We start from the raw sequence: 23,374 nt of genomic DNA on the forward strand, positions 1-23,374 counted from the left end.
TGGATGGATGGATGGAAGGAAGGAAATGGAGGGAGGGAGGGAGATGTTAGATTAATGGATGGGTGGATAGATGGATGATGATGGATAGATAATAGATAGATGGATGGATGAAAGGAAAGGAAGGAAGGAAGATGATAGATGATGGATAAGTTTATAGATAGATATAGATGGATGGATGGATGGATGGATGGATAGGAAAGGAAAGAAGAAAGGAAGGAAGATGAATAGATGGATGGAAGGAAGGAAAGGAAGGAAGATGACAGATGAATAGATGATAATGGATAGATTAGATAGATGGATGGATGGATGGATGGATGGATGGATGGATGGATGGATGGAAAGGAAGGAAGGAAGGAAGATGAATAGATGGTTGGATGGAAGGAAGAAAGATAATAGATGAATAGATGGATGATGATGGATAACAGATGGATGGATGGAAGGAAAGGGAGGGAGGAAGATGATGAATAGATGAATGGATGGATGGATAAGATAGATGGATGGAATGAAAGGAAGGGAGTGAGGAAGATGAACAGATGGATGGATGGAAGAAAAGGAAGAAATAGATGAATAGATGGATGATGATGGATAACACGGATGGATGGATGGATGGATGGATGGATGGATGGATGGATGGATGGATGGATGGAAAGAAGGAAAGGGAGGAAGGAAGATGATAGATGAATAGATGGATGGGTTGATGGTAAGATAGATAAATGGATGGAAGGAAAGGAAGGGAGGGAGGAAGATGATAGCTGAATGGATGGATAAGATAGATGGAAGGAAGGAAAAGAAGGGAGGGAGGAAGATGAACAGATGGATGGATGGATAATGACAGCTGTTTAGTTCCCAAGGCATCCTGGGAATCATAGTCCCCATGCCCTGAACGGCCGCCAGGGGCATAAGACAAGATCTGCGCCTGCGCAGCCGACGCCTCTTGGGAGGAGCTCCCGAGGACCCTTTGGAGCCTTGGGGGCCTTTTCTCTCTCTCTCTCTCTCCCCCACCGTCTCTCTCCCATCCGCGGAAGAGCGCGCAGGCGCACAGGTGGCCGCACGTGCAAGCCTGCCTAGCCACGCCCCCTTTTAACCCCGCCTGGAAGAACGAGTCCTTCGGGCTGGCGATTTCTTACCATAGAGGTGTACCACCATAGAGAGGTCTCTAGAGACCATAGATCTCTCTCTCTCTCTCTGTCTCTCGCTCATACACACACTCTCAGAGCCGGAAGCGCGCTCGCCCTCCGGAAATGACGACATTCGATGCGGCCAGCTGGAGGCCGCGGCGTTGCTGCTGAGGGAGGCGGTGGCGGCGGGACTCGCCCGCAGGTACTTGAGCCCGCAGGCCGAGGAAGTCTCCCTTATCCGGGCAGGGAGCGCGGGTCGCCCCCCTCCGGTTTACTCGCCCGCCCGCGCGCTTCCCCACTCCAGTGGGTGGGGGACTACAACTCCCATCGTCCGCGGCTTAGCGCAGGGGACTCTTAAGGTTTTTCTCCAGCCTGGGGCCTCCCAAAGTGCGCAAGAACTGCCATGGTTTCCTTTCCGCAGTCGGCCTATTGCGGCATCCTCAGAATAAGGGAAGGCACCTTTAGAGGTCATCTAGTCCAGCCCACAAGCAGGAGACCCTGGCCTATAGCATTTCAGACAAGGGGCTGCCCAGGTCTCTCCATAACCAGTTTAACGTGGTTTTTGGGGAGGGGAGGGGAGGTTATAAAACCAATCTGTTTTTAAGAAACCTCCAGTGATGAAGACGCACCCACTACTTCTGGTGGCAAAGAGTTCCACTGGTTAAATGTCCTCACTGTCAGCGAATTCTTCCTTAATTCCAGGTTGCTTCTGTCCTTGAGCAGTTTCCATCCGTCGTTTCTTGTTCTCTGGTGCTTTGGAGAATAATTTGACCCCCCTCCTCTTTGTGGCAGCCCCTCAAATACTCTGCTACCATGTGCCCCCCTCCCCCCAGTCCTCCTCCTGAATAGAATTAATAGAATTTAGAATTTAGAATAGAATTTAGAATAGAATAGAATTAATAGAATAGAATTTAGAATAGAATATAGAATAGAATATAGAATAGAATATAATTAATAGAATAGAATTTAGAATAGAATTTAGAATAGAATATAGAATAGAATATAATTAATAGAATAGAATTTAGAATAGAATAGAATTAATAGAATAGAATTTAGAATAGAATTAATAGAATAGAATTAAGAATAGAATAGAATTAATAGAATAGAATAAATAGAATAGAATTTAGAATAGAGTAGAATATAGAATAAAATAGAATTAATAAAATAGAATATAGAATAGAATAGAATTAAGAATAGAATAGAATTAATAGAACAGAATTTAGAATAGAATAGAATTAATAGAACAGAATTTAGAATAGAATTAATAGAATAGAATATAGAATAGAATATAGAATAGAATATAATTAATAGAATAGAATTTAGAATAGAATAGAATTAATAGAATAGAATATAGAATAGAATATAGAATAGAATATAATTAATAGAATAGAATTTAGAATAGAATAGAATTAATAGAATAGAATATAGAATAGAATATAGAATAGAATATAGAATAGAATAGAATTAATAGAATAGAATTAATAGAATAGAATTTAGAATAGAATAGAATTAATAGAATAGAATTTAGAATAGAATAGAATTAATAGAACAGAATTTAGAATAGAATTAATAGAATAGAATTAATAGAATAGAATTTAGAATAGAATAGAATTTTTAGAATAGAATAGAATTAATAGAACAGAATTTAGAATAGAATTAATAGAATAGAATTAATAGAATAGAATTTAGAATAGAATAGAATTAATAGAATAGAATTTAGAATAGAATAGAATTAATAGAACAGAATTTAGAATAGAATTAATAGAATAGAATTAATAGAATAGAATTTAGAATAGAATAGAATTTAGAATAGAATAGAATTAATAGAATAGAATTTAGAATAGAATAGAATTAATAGAACAGAATTTAGAATAGAATTAATAGAATAGAATTAATAGAATAGAATTAATAGAATAGAATTAAGAATAGAGTAGAATAATTGAATTCAATTTAATTCTTTATTGGCCAAGTATGATTGGGCACACAAGGAATTTGTCTTTGGTGCGTAAGCTCTCAGTGTACATAAAAACCTTGGCCATACCGAAATCCTGAAACTGTTCTTCGTATGTTTTAGTCTCCAGACCTTTGATTCTCCTCCTTGCTCTTCTCTGTACTTTTTCCAAAATATCAACATCTTTTTTTATAAGGGGGCGACCAAAATTGGATGCATTGTTCCAGGTATGGCCTTACTAAAGATTTATAAAGCAGTACTAATACTTCACGTGCTTTTGATTCTATGCCTCTTGTTTATACAGCCAAGGATCGTATCAGCTTTTTTGGCTGCTGCCACAGACGGCTGGCTCGTACCTAAGTGATCATTCACTAGGACTCCAAGAGTTAGTGACAAACAGTCACTAACTCTTGAAGAAGATTGATTTTGCCTAATCTGTACTTGTACCTTTGGTTTTTTCCTGCCTAGGTGTAAAACTTTGCTTTTCTCCGCATTCATTTTGTTGGATAGGGCTCTTTTGTTCCAGCATAGTATGATCTTTTTGGAAACTGAGGTGTTGGCTTCCCCAGTATGATCTTCCCACCCATCCATATCCCACCATTGGTATGTACCCACATATATGACACAGAGAAACAACACGGTCTAATCTGATGAAAAGAGGACAGGGGGAGACATGATAGCAGTCTCCCAGTATCTCAGGGGCTGCCCCAAAGAAGAGGGAGTCAAACTATTCTCCAAGGCACCTGAAGGCAGGACAAGAAGCAATGGGTGGAAACTAATCAAGGAGAGAAGCAACTTAGAACTGAGGAGAAATTTCCCGACAGTGAGAACAATTAATCAGTGGAACAGAATTTGCCTCCAGAAGTTGTGAATGCTCAAAACACTGGAAGTCTTTAAGAAGATGCTGGATAGCCGTTTGTCTGAAACGGTATAGGGTTTCCTGCCTAGGCAGGGGGTTGGATTAGAAGACCTCCAAGGTCCCTTCCAACTCTGCTATTGTATTCTATTGTAGTTTGGGCGTATACATGTTTATGGCGAGAAAAATGAATCTCGTGAGTTTATACCAGAAACGAGAGATACTTCTTTGTCTTCTCCATTAACCGCCTTTCTTTTGATTTTGATTTTTTTTTTAAATCAAGGGGTCTCCGGATTCTCCTTGCCGCTCTTGACTCACCCCTGCCTGGCGCAACATGGTGTCTTACCACATCCGCGAGTACTGTCCTGGGGACTACGAGACCGTGCGGGACTTATTCGCCACAGGGATGAGCGAGTACGTGCCCACCCTGTGCCTCCACATGCTGAAGCAGCCTTGGGTCATTCTGATCCTGGGTTGCACCTTCAGCCTCCTGCTGACCAGCTCCAAGTCCTTGCTCCTACCCATCCTGGCTATCACCTTGCTGCTGGCGGTCGGCCGGCAACTCCTGGGTTACATCTGGTCGATGTATATTGACCACTGCCTCCAGAAGGACCTGCTGGACATCCAGGCCACCTACCTGGGCGACAAGGGCTCCTGCTTTTGGGTGGCCGAGGCGGATGAATGTGTGGTGGCCACCGTGGGGGCCAGGCCCTCCGAAGAACAGCCGGACGAACTCATGCTGAAGAGAATGTCTGTCCGGAAGGACTATCGGGGATTCGGCATCGCCAAAGCTCTTTGCAAGACTGTGATCTCTTTCGCCCGGGAGCACGGCTATTCTTCCGTGGTGTTGAACACCCTCATGGTCCAGCACGAAGCCCGGGCGATGTACGAAGGGGTGGGCTTCCGCAAATACCACCATTACACCCTCCCCACCGTCTACGGCAGGCTGGCCAACTGTACGATTTCCAAATATCGCTACGACGTCCCTAGCGCCGAGTGAGGGGAAACCCGCCAGCCGGAAGGGTTTGCCTCCAGCGATGGGCTGGATCCGTCCTCTCGTCCCTTTTCTCCTTTCCTACACCTGGGACCACCACCACCACCCTCCCCTCCCGCCCCCCCAGGTGAAGCCAACCAAGGGCACAGGGAAAGCGGTTAGATGTTGAACACGCTGCCAAGATGCGTCTCCACTTCCAGATGATTTTTGATTTTTCAAGGAGAGCCTTAATAGAATCGAATCGCAAACGTTTTAGCGAGGTGGGGAGAGAGATCCCTCCCGTCTCCTTTGCAAGCGAGGAGGGGAAAAAATTCCACATCTCCGTTCGCAGGGAAGCAGCGATTTGCCATCCTGGGGGTGGGTTAGCAATTTTAAACTCCCGTGTGTCCAGAGAATGGTTCACACAATGGCAAACCCTCCCGTAGGTGTGCCAGGAAAAATCTCTTGGATGCTTATTTTTTTGCCTGCGGTGTTTGGCTTAATGAGAGCTGGTTTTGGTCTTTTTTTTTCATCTCGTCCCATTCAGAAAAAAAGTATCTTCTACCCTTTCTCCGGGATACGTAGCACCTGGCACCCTGCTGACTTGGAGGCGCAAGAAACACACTCTCCTCATTTCCCAGTTTGCGGCTTAGAACGAGAAGGCCTGCAAAGTCACCCCACTACTACAGGATTCATACCAGTCCCCTACAAAGACGTATCTTGGGAGTAGTGGCTTTTAGCGCCTGGAACTCCCAGCCCAAACGCACCTAGGAGGCGCCCAGCTAAGAAGGGCTGCCTCAGACTAAGCTTCTCCCTCCCTGGGTCCCTTTTCTGGACCTATGTTGCTACCCGAGGAATCATCCTTTCCTGTCCTGCCCCCCGCCCCCCCACGGATTGTTTCTCTTATACAGGCAGTCCTCGATTTACGGCCGCAGTTGAGCCCAAGATTCCTGTTGCTAAGCGAAACATGTTCAGTGAGTTTTGCCCCATTTTACGACCTTTGCTGTTAAGCGAATCACTGCCGTTAAGTTAGTAAATGGTTGTTAAGTGAATCCGGCTTCCCCTGTGGAGTTTGATCATCGTCAGGTCGCAAAAGGGAACACTGCGACCGTCATAAATACGAGTCAGTGGCCAAGGAAGCCTGGCTTCTGATCCCGCGACCACGGGGATGCCGCTACGGTTGTGTGAATAAGGGTCATAAATCATTTTTTTTCAGTGACATCGTAACTTTCGTCACTAAATGAACCCCCACCGTAAGCCAAGGACTACTAGATCTAGCCAGCCAATCAGGGCGCATCTAGTGATTAAATGAAGCATCCTAGCAACTCCAAACGGAATGATAAAAATGCCGCTTCCTTTTCCACCAATGCCGCTGAAGAGAGAGTCCTCAACGTACAACAGTTCACTTTGTGACCGTCCAAAGTTACAACGGCACTGGGAAAAGTGACTTACGGGCATTTTTCGCACTTAACTGCCTTCGCAGCGTCCCCGTGGCCGAGAGATCAAAATTGCTTGGCAGCCGGCTCACACTTACGACCGTCGTAATGTCCCAGGGCCACGTGATCCCCTTTTGCGACCTCCCGACCAGCCAAGTCAGCGGAGAAGCCCGATTCACTTAACAGCCGTGTCGCTAACTTATCGACCGCAGTGATTCACTTAACAGCGGTGGCAAGAAAGGTGGTAAAATGGGGCCAATGTCTCACTTAGCGGCAGAATTCTGAGGACTCCCATTGTGGTTGTAAATCGAGGACCACCTGCGTAAATGGGATTGCAGGAGAGAGAGGGGATGTTCAAGGGAAGAGAAGCTGAATTTCATTGGTCCAGGCCTTCCTTATTGGGTCAACCAACCGGATGCGAAGGATTTTTCACACTCTTTAATTTTTGGGGAAAAGGTAGAAAACTCAGCACGGGGTTTGAGGGGGGAATTTTTTAGTTAGGAAAAAATGGGGGGCAGACACTGAGTGGTCCAGGAGGCAGAAAAAGTGGAATATTAGAGACGATTCTCCTAAGAATGCAACTGATTAAATTAAAAGTCTCAAAGAATCGGGACAGAGGTGAAAAAAGGAAGTTATTTCTGCAGCGTCTACTGAAAACCATAGAGGGGCTGCTTGGAAATGAGGCTGGGCCGGTTTAGGCCTCTGGAGTCCTCCAGTCGGCCATTTTTGGTACTGGCAAGATGGCGGCCAAATGTCTTAATAGGAAAGATTGGGCGTGAAAGACGAAGGCCGCTTCAGCCCGCGGCGGTGAGTTCTAGTCCTGCCACAGGCATGGAAGCTGGGTGGGTGACTGCGTCAGTCGCTCGCCTTCAGCCTAGCCCACCTCACAGGGTTGTTGTCGACTGGGTGATTTGGGGTCAATAACCAGGAGACCGGGAGTTCTAGTCCTGCTTTAGGCGTGAAAACTGGCTGGGGACTGGGCCAATCACGCGCAACCTAGTCCACCTCACAAGGTTGTCATAGGCTGGGTGATATCAATAACCAGGGGACAGGGAGTTCTAGTTCTGTCCTAAGCATGAAAACCGACTGGGTGACATTGGGCTAATCATCAGGAGATGGTGAGTTCTAGTCCTGCTTTTGGCATGAAAGTTGGCTGGCTGGGTGACTAAGCCAGTCACTCGCTCTCCACCTAGTCCACCTCGCAGGGTCGTCGTAGGCTGGGTGACTTTGGGTCAATAACCAGGAGACAGGGAGTTCTAGTTCTGCTTTATACATCAAAGCTGGGTCTGTCACTCACTCTCAACCTAAGCCCACCTCAAAGGGGGGTTGTGGCCTCGGTGAATTTTGCTCAATAATCAGGAGACTGGGAGTTCTAGTTTTACCCTAAGCCCAAAAGCCGTCTGAGTGACTTTGAGCCAGTTGTCAGGAGTTCTAGTCCCGCCTTAGGTCCCAAAACCAGCTGGGCGACTTTGGGCAATTCACCAGGCGACCGCGAGTTCTAGTCCTGCTCCTCACAGAGTTGTAGGGCAAAGAGGAAGGACCAGAAGTTACCTTCGCCCCCTTGACTTATATCTAAAAATGATAAAGGCGGGATTTTTTTAAAAAAACCACTTAAACTTGGTTTGGACAAACAGCCTCGCTCGGTTGAAGAAATTCTGATGGTCGTGTTGCCGATTTGAATGGATTGGGTCCATGGCTCCAGTCCTCATTGTGCCTACACTGATTTCTGAATGTCTCGCCATCTGAGCCCTGAGCCTGTTCTCCTGGAGGGGGGTTGTGCACCGGCGTTGTGCAGCGTGGGAAAATTAAATTTGATTATTCAATAAAGTTGAAATCTTTCTAAGCCTGGCCCTCGTTTATCTCAACACAGTCTTGAGTTCGAATCTGCTGGGGGGGGGGAGATTGGGGCAGGGAGAACAACAGCATTCGAGTTTTCCGAACGTCGTTTCTGTTCTATCGCGCAATTAGAGGGATGCGGTGGCTCAGAGCGCTGAGTTTGTTAATGAGAAAGGTCGGCAGTTCGGCGGTTCGAATCCCTAGCGCCGCGTAACGGAGTGAGCTCCCGTGACTTGTCCCAGCTTCTGCCAACCTAGCAGTTCGAAAGCACGTAAAAAATGCGAGTAGAAAAATAGGAACCACCTTTGGTGGGAAGGGAACAGCGTTCCATGCTCCTTCGGCATTGAGTCATGCCAGCCACATGGCCACGGAGACGTCTTCGGACAGCGCTGGCTCTTCGGCTTTGAAAGGGAGATGAGCACCGCCCCCTAGAGTCGGGAACGATTGGCACATGTGTGCAAGGGGAACCTTTAGCTTCACCTTTTTATAATGCAATTATATTTATTTGTTAAATATATTTGCCCCCTATCTCACCACTGGTCCGCTTACAACAATAACATTGGGAGTGGGCGGAGATTAAAAATATAAATATAATAATAAACCAATAAAAAGAAACAATGGCACACAGGGGGTCCTCGATTTACGACCACAATTCAGCCCAAAATTTCCATCGCTGAAACATTCCCCCCCCCCCCATTTGACGACCTTGCTTGCCATGGTTGATAATTGAACCACTGCAGTCGTTAAGTTAGCCACCCGGTTGTTCAGCGAATCCAGCTTCCCTGTTGACTTTCCTCGCGAGAAGCTCGCCAGAGCGGATCCCACGATCCACAGGGACCCCGCGACCGTCGTAAATACGAGACGGTGGCCATGCCTCTGAATTTTGGATCACGGGGGGGGGGGGGGAATACTGCACAGTCTTATGACAAATGGACCGTACGCTACTTTTGTCCGTGCCACTGTAACCTGGGTCACTAACTGAAGCGTCGTAAGTTGAGGACCGCCTGTAAAATGGAAATTAAAAAAGTCGGGCGGAGGGGAAGCAGGTGGATGTTTAACCACTCGTGTTTTAATATTAGCAGCTGTGTAACTGAGCATACTAGTGCCAGAGTTAATAAGTCATCCACTGGTAATTAATTAAACCATTGTTTTAATTAGGGGGAATAGATGGGGAAACTCATTACATTTGCAGACGACACCAAGCTAGCAAGAGCTAACCCTAACTGATCAACTGCGGTGATTCAGTTAACAACCGTCGGCAAGAAAAGTCGTGAAATGGATGCAAACTCAAAATATTTCGCTGAGCAACAGAAAGTTTGGATTCTCTTGTGGTCATAAATCGAGGATTACCTGTATATACCCGATTGATGGATTTAATTTAAAGTCCATCCTGATTGCAGGTAGTCCTCGACATACAACGGAGGCAGAAAAAAATGGCAGCATGCCCAATTTCTGGTATGTAAAGGTGCCCCAGGTACCCACCCACCTGGAGACACCTGCCACCAGGTGTACTTCAGGTGTACCTTACGGATGCCGTGGCCCTCTGCACCTCTCGCCAAGTGGGAGAGGGTTGGACTAGATGACCTACAAGGTCCCTTCCAATTCTGTTAGCCTCTTAAAACTTTCCAAGTCACAAAACTTCTCATTGAAAAACAAAACAGAATCCCAAACTACATTTTATTGCCTTGCAATAATGAAGAAATAAAATTCCAGGCTAGAATTTGTCTTATGGCTCAGCCTTAAAAAAATGGGGGAAAGGCTCTTAATCTGAATTTTGATTGGTTTATCAGGCATTCAACAGATTAGAGTACAAAATCCTCTTCTTTTTTTTTTAAAGGATAGCTGTTCTTCAGCGCCAAGGAGCCTTTTGAATCATTTCCATTTGATTTAATCTAAAAAAGCGGATCGAAATCTCGCAGCTTCGATCCTGGTTTTAAAGGTTTATTACCTTTAAATCTGGAGTTAAATGTATAGCAAAACCTGGACCGGAGCTGCGGGGTTTCGATCCTCTTTTTTAGATTAAATCAAATCGAAATGATTCACCGTGTACCTACGAATTCCTTTTTTTTTTTCATCTCGGGATCCTGTCCCCAAAGATTCGCTTAACGGCCTCTTGGGTGAAATGTAGGTTATAGAGGTGTAGCCGGAGCCGAGGGAGATCGAAGGGGGCGGCTTCGGAGGAATGTGGGCAGGGGCAGGCTGAGCCAGCCCAGGGGCCCTCAGGATCAGGACGGTTTGTTAGCAGGAGAATCAAGAGAGGGCAAGCAGTGGACGCAAGAAGCGACGGAGCTCAGACGATAAGCAAGGACCACCGCCTCCTGATCCAAGAGCCCGGAGAGCGGAGAGAAGGCGCGAACAGCGCAGGCTGACCCAACAACTCGGGAGGAGAGCTCCCCGCTCCTCTTCACAAGGCACACCTGGAGAATGAGGCTTACAGAGATGCTGTTGGGGTGGGGGCAGGAGGGGGCATTTGTCGGGAACAAACGCTGAATTGGTAGAGTTTGGGGTGCCGGTAGAGACATTTGGAGTTTGCAGAACTTATGGTTTCTTCCTCGTTTCATGGACTCATTTCCCTGTTCCTTTGCCTTGTTGGAATGGGTGCAGAAGAGGCTGCCCTGTGTGTGTGTGTGTGTGTGTGTGTGTGTGTGTGCACGCCCGCGCACTTCGCTCTGGGACTTGCCAAAAGCGTGTGAGGGTTTGAGAGGCCATTTGGAGCATTAAAGGGGACTTTGATCTGTCAGCTGACTGTGTGACCTTCGTGCATCAGCCGTGCAGCACGGAAATAATAATTCTTTACTTTTTTTTAAGGCTTCCCTCCTTTTAATCCGGTTGCTGCCCGCTTGGCTGCTCTTCTTGCAAAGGCTCCGCAGCATAAGATATACCTCCTTCTTTTCAAGATCATGGCTGCCGGCACAGGTGGCCAGAAGACGCCAACAGCTGCACACCTGACAGCAGGTAAGGGAGGCGGGATGGGCATATTTCTATCTATATTTCTATTCGATATTTCCATTTGACCTCCTTTCTATTCTATTCATATTTCTATTCTAGTCTATATTTCTGTTCTATTCTAATATTCTAATTTCTATTCTAATTTCTATTCTATTCTAATCTAATTTCTATTCTATTCTAATCTAATTTCTATTCTATTCTAATCTAATTTCTATTCTATTCTAATCTAATTTCTATTATATTCTAATCCAATTTCTATTATATTCTAATATTCATATTTCTGTTCTATTCTACATTTCTATTCTATTCTGGTAGTCTATTCTGGTAGTCTAATTTCTAATATTCTAATTTCTATTCTATTCTAATTTTTATTCTAATTTCTATTCTAATTTCTATTCTATTCCTATTATTCCATTCTATTCATATTTCTGTTCTATTCTACATTTCTATTATATTCTGGTAGTCTATTCTGCTGGTCTAATTTCTATTCTATTCTATTTTTTTCTCTATTCTAATATTCTAATTTCTATTCTAATATTCTAATTTCTATTCTAATATTCTAATTTCTATTCTAATATTCTAATTTCTATTCTAATTTCTATTCTATTCTAATATTCTAATTTCTATTCTATTCCTATTATTCCATTCTATTCATATTTCTGTTCTATTCTACATTTCTATTATATTCTGGTAGTCTATTCTGCTGGTCTAATTTCTATTCTATTCTATTTTTTTCTCTATTCTAATATTCTAATTTCTATTCTAATTTCTATTCTATTCTAATATTCTAATTTCTATTCTATTCCTATTATTCTATTCTATTCATATTTCTGTTCTATTCTACATTTCTATTCTATTCTGATATTCCAATTTCTAATATTCTAATTTCTATTCTATTCTAATTTCTATTCTATTCCTATTATTCTATTGTATTCATATTTCTGTTCTATTCTATATTTCTATTCTATTCTAATTTCTATTCTAAAATTCTAATTTCTATTCTAATATTCTAATTTCTTTTCTGTTCTATTCTACATTTCTATTCCATTCTAATTTCTACTCTATTCTAGTCTATATTTCTATTCTATTCCATTCCTAAATTCCTATTCCTATTCTGTTTCTATTCTATCCTTAATTGGAGCTGACCTGTTCAGAAGGCGGCCCCCTGTCCCTCTCCCTCCATTGCTTCTCTACGTGGGACATTTGAGGTCCTCAAACCATGAACCAAACAGATCCTCCTCCTTCTTCTCCTCTGCTTCCATATCTTCTGTTTTCCAGGACGGGAGAAGGGTGACTCGCTGGCAGGCAAGTACCACATCCGGAAGTACGAGGAGAGAGACTATGAGATGGTGCGGGCATTTTACATTCAAGGGATCCGGGAACACATCCCTCGCGCGGTCTGGAAATCCTTCAGCCGTCCTCAGCTACACCTGGCGCTTCTGGCCGTCTTCCTCCTGACCTACCTCTGCTCGGCTTCCGTTATCACCTCCCTGGCGGTCGTCTCCCTCCTCTTGACGGCCGGCGCCCTTCACATGAAGAGGCTGTGGGATGAATATCTCCATCACGCCCTCACCACGGACATGATGGACATCAGGAGGGCTTATCTGGAGCCAAAGGATTGCTGCTTCTGGGTGGTGGACACCGGAGAGGAAGTGGTAGGCATGGTGGCCGTCATCCCTCCATCCTGGTGGAACAACGCCCAGGAATTGCTACGCCTTTCCGTGAAGAAGGAGCATCGGAGACAAGGGCTTTCCAAAGCCCTCGTCAAGACCGTCATCCAATTTTCTGAGGAGCGCGGCTACCAAGAAGTCATCTTGGGGACCTCCATGGTCCAATATGCAGCTCATCGGGTCTACGAGAGCATGGGCTTCCACAAGGTCCTGGAGACGTATCCCTTTCCCCTTGCTAAGTTGGTAGGCTTTTCCGTCTACTGGTATTACTACAAAATCCCCAACACTCCCTGAGGTCACAATTCACCTCCCGCAAAGGAGAAGCGAATTCTACATTTGGACCTGGTGGACTCTGCAGGATCGCTGGGTCAACTTTCTCCTGGTGGGAGTTGAGCCAACTCTCGGAAGAGGCTGTGCGTGAGCTGAAGTTGGCTTCCCAACAGAAGGGCCTTTGAACTCTCTGCTCTCTGTCTGGGTTAACAGGCCTGGCAGGATAGAGCCGAGGTGGCGCAGTGATTAGGGTGCAGCACTGCAGGCCACTTCAGCTGACTGCTAGTTCTGCAGCTCGGCGGTTCAAATCTCACCGGCTCAGGGTTGACTCAGCCTTCCATCCTTTCGAGGTGGGTAAAATGAGGACCCGGATTGTTGTTGGGGGCAATATGCTGACTCTGTAAACCGCTTAGAGAGGGCTGGAAGCCCTATGAAGCGGTATATAAGTCTAACTGCTATTGCTATTGCTATCTATCTATCTATCTATCTATCTATCTATCTATCTATCTATCTATCTATCATCTATCTATTGGATTGTTGGGGGCGATATGCTGACTCTGTAAACCGCTTAGAGAGTGCTGAAAACCCTAGGAAGCGGTATATAAGTCTAACTGCTATTGCTATTGCTATTGCTAGGATGTCCCTATCTCTGGATTGCTGGCCACAGGTTCCTCGCAAAGGACTTCTGGTTCAAGTCCTATCCTCCTTCATCAGCCAACAGCTTTGAAGAGAAGGAACATGCTGGACCCTTCATTGCAAATCCCAAATCTGTAGCAGGGAGGGAGGGAGGGAGAGAGAGAGAGAGAGAGAGAGAGAGAGAGAGAGAGAAACAGAGAGAGACAAAGAGAAAGAAAAGAGAGAGAGATAGAGAAAAGAGAGAGTAAGTAAGGGAAAAAGAGTGAAAAGAGAAAAACAGACAAAGAGAAGAAAAGAGAGAGCGAGTAGGAGAGGGAGAGAGGGAAAGAGGAGGCGGAGAGGGAAGAGTAAGAGAGGGAGAGGAGAGAAGAGGAGGAGGGGGGAGAGAGAGCAGGAGAAGGAGGGAGGAGGAGAGAGAAAATGAAAGAGAGAAAGTGAGACAAAGAGAAAGAGTGAAAAGAGAAAAACAGAGAAAGAGAGACAGAGAGAGAGGAGGAGGACGGGGAGACAGAGGAGAGGGAGAGAGAAGGAGGAGGAGAGGGAAGAGAAAGAGAGGGAGAGGAGAGAAGAGGAGGAGGGGGAGAGAGAGCAGGAGAAGGAGAAGGAGGGAGGAGGAGAGAGAAAATGAAAGAGAGAAAGTGAGACAAAGAGAAAGAGTGAAAAGAGAAAAACAGAGAAAGAGAGACAGAGAGAGAGGAGGAGAGGGAGAGAGAGTAAAAGAGAAGGAAAGAAAGGGAGGGGGAAAAGAAAGAGACAAAATAGGAAAGAAACAGAGAAAGAAAAAGAAAGATAGAGAGACAAAGAAAAAGAAAAAAGAGATGAGGAAAAACAGATAAAGAGAAAGAGACAAAGAGAGAGAAAAGGAGAGAGAGAAAAGAAAAAAATGACAAAAGGAGAAAGAGAAAAAAGGAAAGAGACAGAGACACAGAGAGAAAGAGGGAGATTAAAAAAGAGAGAAAGGGAAAAAAGAAAAGAGAGAAAGGGAGAGGGAGGGAAAGATCCTCCCAACGATTGGTCTCCAACTGGGAGACGCTTCATCTCCCTGGTGCCTTTAGGACTACAATTTCCACGATCCACAGTCAAGCAGGTTGGGTTGATAGGAACTAGAAGCCAACAGAGTTTTGATCTGGAATTTTAAAACTGCTCAAGCACAGCTTCAGAGTTTGGCCTTTTAACGTCCGTTTAGTTTCTTTCATTATTCACTTTATTCCCTTATAAAACTCCATATTTTCAACATTTAAGGAATTGTCCTCTTTATCCTTCAGCTAAGCCTGAATCCTCCCCTGTCCCCAGAAGAGGAGAGGTTTTCCGGAACCCATGGAGCATAAAGAGGGGGGCATAAAGGGGAAATGTTTTTAAAATTTTTACAAAACCAAATTTTTAAAAAGAAAAACAATGTTGGATGTATACTTAATGCTCTATGCTGTGTGTATAACACAAATGCCATCACATCTCAATTATAATAACTGTTACGAGCTTGTAATCAATCTAGTATTAAATTCATTGCTTGCGTATATTGTTTCATTATTGTTTATACACTAATGTGCATTATTTTTATTCTCTTTTACAGAAGTACCTGTCCTCTTTTTAAGATATTTGCACGTATGTTTGAACGTAATTAATAAATGTACGTAATAAATGTATGCAATTAATAAATGTACGTAATTAATAAATGTACGTAATTAATAAATGTACGTAATTAATAAATAGCAATAGCAATAGCAGTAGACTTATATACCGCTTCATAGGCCTTTCAGGCCTCTCTAAGCGGTTTACAGAGAGTCAGCATATTGCCCCCAACAATCTGGGTCCTCATTTTACCCACCTCGGAAGGATGGAAGGCTGAGTCAACCCTGAGCCGGTGAGATTTGAACCACTGAACTGCTGATCTAGCAGTAGCCTGCAGTGCTGCATTTAACCACTGCGCCACCTAAACATAAATGTATGTAATTAATAAATGTACATAATTAATAAATGTGAAAGGGATCCGTGTGCTCCCCCTGCTTTTGGCATGTGATGGGAAAAAATCTTAGCCACCACTGTCCTAAGCTGTACTGTTTCACAGTGTTTTACAGTCCTCTCTAAGCGATTTACAGAGTCAGCCTCTTGCCCCCAATAATCTGGATCCTCATTTTACCGACCTTGGAAGGATGGAAGGCTGAATCAACCTTGAGCCGGTCAGGATCGAACTGCTGATAGCCGGCAGAATTAGCCTGCAGTGCGGCATTCAAACCACTGTGCCATCACGGCTCAGATAGATAGATGAGAGATAGACCCAACAATCTGGGTCCTCATTTTACCAACCTCGGAAGGCTGAGTCAACCTTCAGCCAGTGAGAATCGAACTGCCAAACTGCTGGCAGCCGGCAGTCAGCAGAAGTAGCATATTCTAACCACCGCGCCTTCACAGCTCATATTTGCCATAAATCAGGATTTGTTTAATTTTCACTTTAAGATGGGTGGACTTCAATTCCCAGAATTCCCAGCCAGTCGGCCAGGTGGGGAATTCTGGGAATTGAAGTCCACCCATCTTAAAGTGGCCAAGGTGAAGAAACACCGTAGAGAAAATAAAGACTACGATAATCCTCCAGATGTAAACGATAACAGTTAGGCTTAATTTAATTAAATTAGAAAGGCACAGAAGAAACACAGGCAAAAAATATAAAGGACTTGGCCGTAAATTTCTTAATGGAAATGCAAATGAACTTATAACTTATTGGACTTATGCAAATGAACTTATAACTTATTGGACTTATGCAAATGAACTTATAACTTAATGGACTTAGCAAATGAACTTATAACTTTTCTCACTAGAAATAATCCTGGGGTGTCAGTCTCTTTAGGAGTACATCCAAGCAGACATACACCAGTCAATCTTATATTGGCTTTTGGAATCCTTTGCTAACTTGGGATGCCAAGAAGGTCCCGGAGAAGGGGGTCCCCCAGCCAGATTCGCTCGTGGGAGTGGGCTAGATCCCAACCTCGGAGTACAATATGGAGATCAACACAATTCCAGCTTCTAAATCGCAGCTTCTAAAGTATCAGGGCAGGAGGCGCCAGGCCCAAGCCCTGAAACGACATAGATACACAATCCCTTCCACCGGTCGCCACCTTGTGAGCCAAGCCCACCAGCCTCCTTCTGTCCTGGCAGCCCCCGTGGGCATCAGGGTAGACATTTTAGCGCCCCTGAAACCGGGTCGTGGGAACTTTCCCACGGAACTAATTGTCCCATGCGGCAAATCGTCCGGGGCAATTTGTCCTGCGGTGAATCGCCCGGGGCGAAGCGGCGATGGGGAGCGACACGGAACGGGTAGGCGAGGAGGAACGTCCCCTGTGGGTCATCTGGAATGGGGGGGTAGATTGGGTGAAGTAGCCGGGGTCAAGCGGCTGCGGCCAATTGTCCCATTCCAAGGCCAGGTTAACAATGAAGGCTGGGGTACGAAGTAGCGTCCTTTTGTCACAGACAGAAACACGCCCGTCAATTGTGGTAGGCACAAAATGGAGAGAAAATGTCCACAGTCAGCTCTTCTCCCACAACCCGGATGAGACGTTTTTCCCCTCGTCCTGGCAGGAGACGGTCGTCTTCAGTGGCAATTAAAAACGATTTTGCGCCTCTGATACGGCGAAACGTCCATCCGGTATGAGGGCCCTTGGCGCATAACAAAGGGAGAGCCCGCATATGTCCTTTGTCGAGGCCCCCTGGACCGTGGGAAGATGTTTTCTTCGTCGTAGGAGGGGTAAGGCAGGAAGGGGTCAGGGGAAACCCACGGGTGGCAGTGAAAGTTGTCGAGGGCCACATCTACGGAGAAAGTAAAACGAGGAAGAAGCGGTAGAGAATTGTTCTGACCGAGGCTTCCCGAGAGCCTGAAGGAAACTCCTTGTCCCAACAAAAAACCCTTTTATTAATTTCCTGTGAATTCTGCTCATTCCCATCCAGCAAAGTCTTTCGAGGGAGGATTTACGGTCACAGACCTTCTCTGGCTTGGAGAGCTGCCAGGCCAATATCTGCAGAACTTGGCAAGGTGTCTCCGAGAGTCATGAACCAATTAAGTGAATTAATTGTCTCCTGCAAACTCCACTCCCCTTTTGCTCCTCTTTTATTCCCTCTGGGAGGGCCCGTTCATCGTCCACCTGCGGTGTTACTCCCAAGTCGACCCCTGTTCTTTAGCTCTTCCCTTCGTCCTGTCACTCAGCGCATGCGCACACTGGGAACAGGCTCCAGCTGTTCTTCTGCCTCACTGATGTCTGACTCCAAAGGTAGCTGATAATTGGCATATGGCCCTGGCCCCCCTCTCTGCCTCTGACACAGAGCCCTCATCCGAGCCTTTCCCAGACTCCAGGACTGGCCCAGGTTCCTCCCCAACCTCCTCACTGTCCGAGTCTACCGCCAGCTCCACTGGTGGGCCACAACAAGAAGGCTTCCCTGCTATGCCCCTCAAACACGTAGCCGGTTTTGGCCATCGAAAGAGAGATCTTCACACAACCCACCTCCAACGTAATGAACTCATTATGGGCTTCATAGCAGTGGTGAAATTAAAACATTTTCTACCGGTTCTATGGGCGTGACTGGGTGGGCGTGGCTATGTAGTCATGTGACTGGGGGATCAACAGACACAAACTTACTTTAACAATGTCCTGCTGGAGCAGGGTTGGACTAGATGACCTCCAGGTCCCTTCCAGCCGTGGATTATCCTCTGAAGCTGCATCTAGTGCCAGGTTTGTAGTCCTTCCTTCCTCTCCCTTTTCCCTCCCTCCCTCCCTCCCTTTCTCAGCACCCCCCCGACCCCACCCCTGCTTTTAGCCTAGCAGGCTTCAGGGAACCAGTAGTATTTTTTACTACCGGTTTGGGAGAACCGGGGAGTAGGGGAGAGAGGAAGAAAGAGTGGGAAAGATGGGGAGAGAAGAAATAGGGAGAAAGAGAGGGGGGAGAGGGACAGAGAGAGAGGGATGGATGGAGAGAGCAAGAAGGGAGGGAGAAAAAGAGAGGGGAAAGGGAGGGCAATAGAGGGAGGGAGAAAGAGGGGAGAGAGGGAGAGAGGGAGGGACAAAGAGAGGGAAAGAAGTGGAGACGAATGAAGAGAAAGACAGGGAGGGAGAGAGGGAGGAGAGAGAGGGAAAGAGGGAGAGAGCATGCACAGGTGCTCATAACCACTGACCTCCGAACACGTTTCCTTGGGTCTTTTTTTTTCTTTTTTTCTCCTTTTTTCTTCCTCTTTTTTTTACAAGCCGTCCGGAGTCCTTCGGGATTGGGTAGCATATAAATTTTGATAATTAAATTAAATTAAATTAAGAAGGGAGAGAGAAAGAGGGAGAGCAAGGCAGGGAGAGAGGGAAGGAGAGAGAGAGGGAAAGAGGGAGAGAGCATGCACATGTATAACCACTGACCTTTGAACACGTTGCCTTGGGACTCCTCAAAGCGGGTAAACCCCGAGAAAGGCATCGGTGGCCCCACATCGTTGGGATCAAATAAGCAGTCGTTGTAGAAACTGGGGCCCTCTGGGTAAGGCCGGTCGGCTTCGTAACGGTCATCAAAGGTCATTCGTCCTGTAGGATCAAAGGGGAGCATTCTGGGCTCCTCAAACCCCCCACCCACATCAGGGACATCCACAAGGTGTAACCCCCAAGAGATCAAGATGGCCATGCCAGCAAGGACCCATCTCTCGTGATGTCCGTCAGAAGGCTACGCCATGGTGGCCATCTTGACCCCATCCTGCCCACGTGGAGGACCTTCCCGTGTTTGCAAGCCAAACTAGGGGCTCCGGAAGCCTCCCGTAGCTGAATGGTGACCTCCAGCTCGCTAGAACCCCTCGGCATGGTCTCCTCCCTTTCATTGCCCAAGGTAGCGGCTCCAGTATTGTTCAGGGAGAAGAAAGATGGCTCCTTTAGATTATGTGTGAACTTCAAAAACTTAAACTGCATCTCAGCTCAGAACTTGTACCCCTTACTACTGATGAAGGACATGCTGGCCCAACTGGGGAAGGACCGGATTTTCACTAAATTGGACCTAAGGGAGGCGTAATTAATGAGGTTTTACATGACCATCTTACAAAGGCGTAACGGTCTATTTAGACGATATCCTTATTTACACGGAAACACGGACTTATTCTCTAAGCAAGTCAATTTCATCCCTTGCTCCAAGATCCGTTCAGCTAAATCTCTCGCTAAGATGTTCATCTCTCACATATATCGCTTACATGGGGTGCCCGACTGCATCATTTTGGACAGGGATGTTCATTCACCTCCCTATTTTGGAAAGAGTTTCTGAAGTGGATTGGCTCCGCCCAGGGGTTAAGCTCCTCCCACCACCCTCAGACTAATGGGGCTTGCGAGAGGACTAATTCTGTACTGGAACAATATTTATGTTGTTTCATCAACTACCAGCAAGATGATTGGGTGGGAATTGTTGCCTCACGCTGAGGTGGCTTACAACAATTCCGTGCACAGCAGTACTGGCTTTACCCCTTTTCATGTTGTGTACGGCCAAGATTTTGCGCCCATTCCTCGCGAAATTCCTCGCGAGCAACTGCAGGTGTCTTTGCTTTCCGAGTGGAGTGATCGCCTTCGGGACATTTGGCCTTTGGGTCTCCAGACTCTAGATGCTGCGCACCGCGCTCATAAGAAACAGATAAGTCTCCTGATAAGACACGGACTAAGCCCTATGAGTACAAAGTTGGTGATCAAGTTTATTTATCCACTAGATTTCTTCAAACACCCCAGAAGTCGAAGAAATTGGGCCCCAAATATGTTGGCCCGTTTCCCATTGTCAAGATCATCAACCCTGTTTCCGTCCGGCTCCAATTGCCTAAGCATCTCAATCGGGTTTACCCTGTTTTTCATGTTAATCTCCTGAAGCCTCTCCTCACTTCTTCTTTGAGAAAACCTCTCCCTCCTCCGCCTGCACCACTTTTGATAGAGGGAGAGCAACATTTCGAGATCCGTGAGATTCTGGACTCTCGTAGGCGGCGAAACCGTGTCCTGTACCTGGTGGCTTGGAAGCATTTCCCCCCGTCTCACACTGAATGGGTTGACGGATCCCATGTTCGAGCGCCTCGTCTGCTCCGCATGTTCTACTCTGCCTATCCTGACAAGCCCTGATTGTTGGACAATCTCCTAATTTTCCTTTCCCTTACCCATTCTCTCTTCCATGTGTTGTTGTCTGTCGGTTTGCTTGTGTTCTTTTCGTTCCTGCAGGTCTGACCGCCTTTTTCTGGAGGAGGGCCGAATGTCAGCCTCTGCTTTGCTGCTGCTTCGGCTGCCATTGAAACGGGGAGGGGGGCATGGTATTTGGATGGGAATCATTCTGTACTGGAAGAAGATTCTAGATGCTGCCTGACCATTTTACTGTGCATGTGGAGGAAGGGAGTTTCCCGCCAAGGTTAACTGTCCGGCATTCCATCCTGGTGATGTCTTTTGAAGTTATCTCCCACCTGACAGTTGGGTGAATTATAATTGGACTATGGACTGGGGTACCAAAGGGAAGGGATTGAATTCTACATGATATTCTTTGCTTCCGCGCCTAATTAACCAGATTCAGCTTAGCTTCGCTACTGTTCGTTTCTAATTAGTAAAAGTACACTTAATTTCAAACAAATGGAGTTGAGTGGTTTCTTTCCTAATTATTAAATGAAGTTGCACCTGACAAAATTTTCTACCGGTTCTATGGGCGTAACTGGGTGGGCGTGGCTATGTAGTCATGTGACTGGGGGATCAAAAGACACAAACACACTTTAACGATGTCCTACTGGAGCAGGGTTGGACTAGATGACCTCCAGGTCCCTTCCAGCCCTGGATTATCCTCTGAAGCTGCATCTAGTGCCAGGTTTGTAGTCCTTCCTCTCCCTTTTCCCTCCCTCCCTCCCTTCCTTTCTCAGCACCCCCTGACCCCACCCCTGCTTATAGTCTAGCAGGCTTCAGGGAACCAGTAGTATTTTTTACTACCGGTTTGGGTGAACCGGGGAGTAGGGGAGAGAGGAAGAAAGAGCGGGAAAGAGGGGGAGAGAAGAAATAGGGAGAAAGAGAGGGGGAGAGGAAAGAGAGGGATGGACGGAGAGAGCAAGAAGGGAGAAAAAGAAAGAGGAAAGGGAGGGCAATAGAGGGAGGGACAAAGAGAGGGAAAGAGGTGGAGACGAAGGAAGAGAAAGACAGGGAGGGAGAGAGGGAAAGAGGGAGAGGAAGGCAGGGAGGGAGGGAGGAGAGAGAGGGAAAGAGGGAGAGAGCACGCACGTCTCCTCCTAACCACTGACCTCTGAACATGTTGCCTTGGGACTCCCTCAAAGCTGGTAAACCCCAAGAAAGGCGTCGGTGGCCCCACATCGTTGGGAGAAAATAAGGAGTCGTCGTAGAACTTGGGGCCCTCTGGGAAAAGCCGGTCGGCTTTGCAACGGTCATCAAAGGTCATTCGTCCTGTAGGATCAAAGGGGAGCATTCTGGGCTCCTCAAACCCCCCACCCACCCACCCACCCACATCAGGGACATCCACAAGGTGTAACCCCCAAGAGATCAAGATGGCCACGCCAGCAAGGACCCATCTCTCGTGATGTCCGTCAGAAGGCTACGCCATGGTGGCCATCTTGACCCCATCCTGCCCACGTGGCGGACCTTCCCGTGCTTGCAAGCCAAACCAGGGGCTCCGGAAGCCTCTAGCAAGCTGGAACCCCTCGGCATGGTCTCCTCCCCGGAACTCTCCAAGATACTTGCGTTCCTTGTAGAGGCATCCGGTGGTTGGTGTGGGGCTGTCCAGGAAGCCACTGGCCTCTCCGGAGTCCCTCCTGCCACTTGTGCCGTGTCCTAGAATGTCCTCGGGGCAGCTAGGAGCCCCAGGGCCTTTCTGGGCTCTGAAGGAGAGGAGGACCAGTCACTGGGTCTGCTTGGTGGTTTTTTACAGGCATTTCATTAATGTTTAATTTCCAAGCAGCAGGGGAGAGAGTGGGGGAGGGGACGGTCAGGGGAAACCATTTTCACCCTCCCCAGACTCCTAGAAAGCCTCTGAAGCCTGGGGAGGATGAAAAGCGGGGCCATCCCGCCAAAAGAAGGTGGGAGGGGGGGTGCATGTGCGCGGGGTCACACGCACAGCATTATGGGTGTGGGCACGCATGCACAGAACCCCGGTTGCGCCCCCCTCCCCGCTTTTGGCACGTGATGGGAAAAAGCTTAGCCATCGCTGTACTGCTTCACAGTGTTTTACAGCCCCCTCTAAGGCGTTTGCAGAGTCAGCCTCTTGCCCCCAATAATCTGGATCCACATTTTACCGACCTTGGAAGGATGGACGGCTGAATCAAACTTGAGCCGGTCAGGATCGAACTGCTGGCAGCCGGCAGAATTAGCCTGCACTGAAGCATTCTAACCACTGTGCCACCACGGATCAGATAGATAGAAACACAGATAGACCCAACAATCTGGGTCCTCATTTTACCGACCTCGGAAGGATGGATGGCTGAGTCAACCTTCAGCCAGTGAGAATCGAACTGCCAAACTGCTGGCAGCCGGCAGTCAGCAGAAGTAGCATATTCTAACCACCGTGCCTTCACGGCTCATATTTGCCATAAATCAGGTTTGTTTAATTTTCACTTTAAGATGGGTCGACTTCAATTCCCAGAATTCCCAGCCAGCTGGCCAGGTGGGGAATTCTGGGAATTGAAGTCCACCCATCTTAAAGTGGCCAAGGTGAAAAAACACCACCG

General features: G+C 46.6%; 2 protein-coding genes across 5 annotated transcripts; both read left to right on the plus strand.

Moving 5' to 3' along the window:
* Positions 1 to 1,213: 1,213 nt before the first annotated feature.
* Positions 1,214 to 8,177, plus strand: LOC106545778 (N-acetyltransferase 8F1). Of its 2 annotated transcripts, none has more exons than XM_014062437.2 (2): positions 1,214 to 1,320; positions 4,209 to 8,177. In XM_014062437.2, exon 2 carries the CDS (start codon positions 4,260 to 4,262, stop codon positions 4,923 to 4,925), a length of 666 nt encoding a protein of 221 aa, XP_013917912.2. In that variant the 5' UTR covers positions 1,214 to 1,320; positions 4,209 to 4,259; the 3' UTR covers positions 4,926 to 8,177. The 2 variants fall into 2 exon arrangements, with proteins under 2 accessions (XP_013917912.2, XP_087580045.1); XM_087723919.1 differs by lacking the exon at positions 1,214 to 1,320 and adding an exon at positions 3,199 to 3,296.
* On the plus strand, positions 1,246 to 15,542 carry LOC106555384 (N-acetyltransferase family 8 member 3). 3 transcript variants are annotated; one of them, XM_087723918.1, is made up of 4 exons: positions 3,197 to 3,296; positions 10,979 to 11,125; positions 12,398 to 12,996; positions 15,266 to 15,542. In XM_087723918.1, exons 2-4 carry the CDS (start codon positions 11,071 to 11,073, stop codon positions 15,284 to 15,286), a joined length of 675 nt encoding a protein of 224 aa, XP_087580044.1. In that variant the 5' UTR covers positions 3,197 to 3,296; positions 10,979 to 11,070; the 3' UTR covers positions 15,287 to 15,542. The 3 variants fall into 3 exon arrangements, with proteins under 3 accessions (XP_087580043.1, XP_087580044.1, XP_087580042.1); XM_087723917.1 differs by lacking the exons at positions 3,197 to 3,296; positions 15,266 to 15,542 and adding an exon at positions 1,246 to 1,320 and having other exon boundaries at positions 12,398 to 14,029; XM_087723916.1 differs by lacking the exon at positions 15,266 to 15,542 and having other exon boundaries at positions 12,398 to 14,029.
* Positions 15,543 to 23,374: the final 7,832 nt, after the last annotated feature.

The sequence above is a fragment of the Thamnophis sirtalis genome, unplaced genomic scaffold (assembly GCF_051295495.1).
Source record: "Thamnophis sirtalis isolate CommonGarterSnake01/CBP01778 unplaced genomic scaffold, rThaSir2_p1.2 scaffold_10, whole genome shotgun sequence".
Lineage (NCBI taxonomy): Eukaryota > Metazoa > Chordata > Lepidosauria > Squamata > Natricidae > Thamnophis > Thamnophis sirtalis.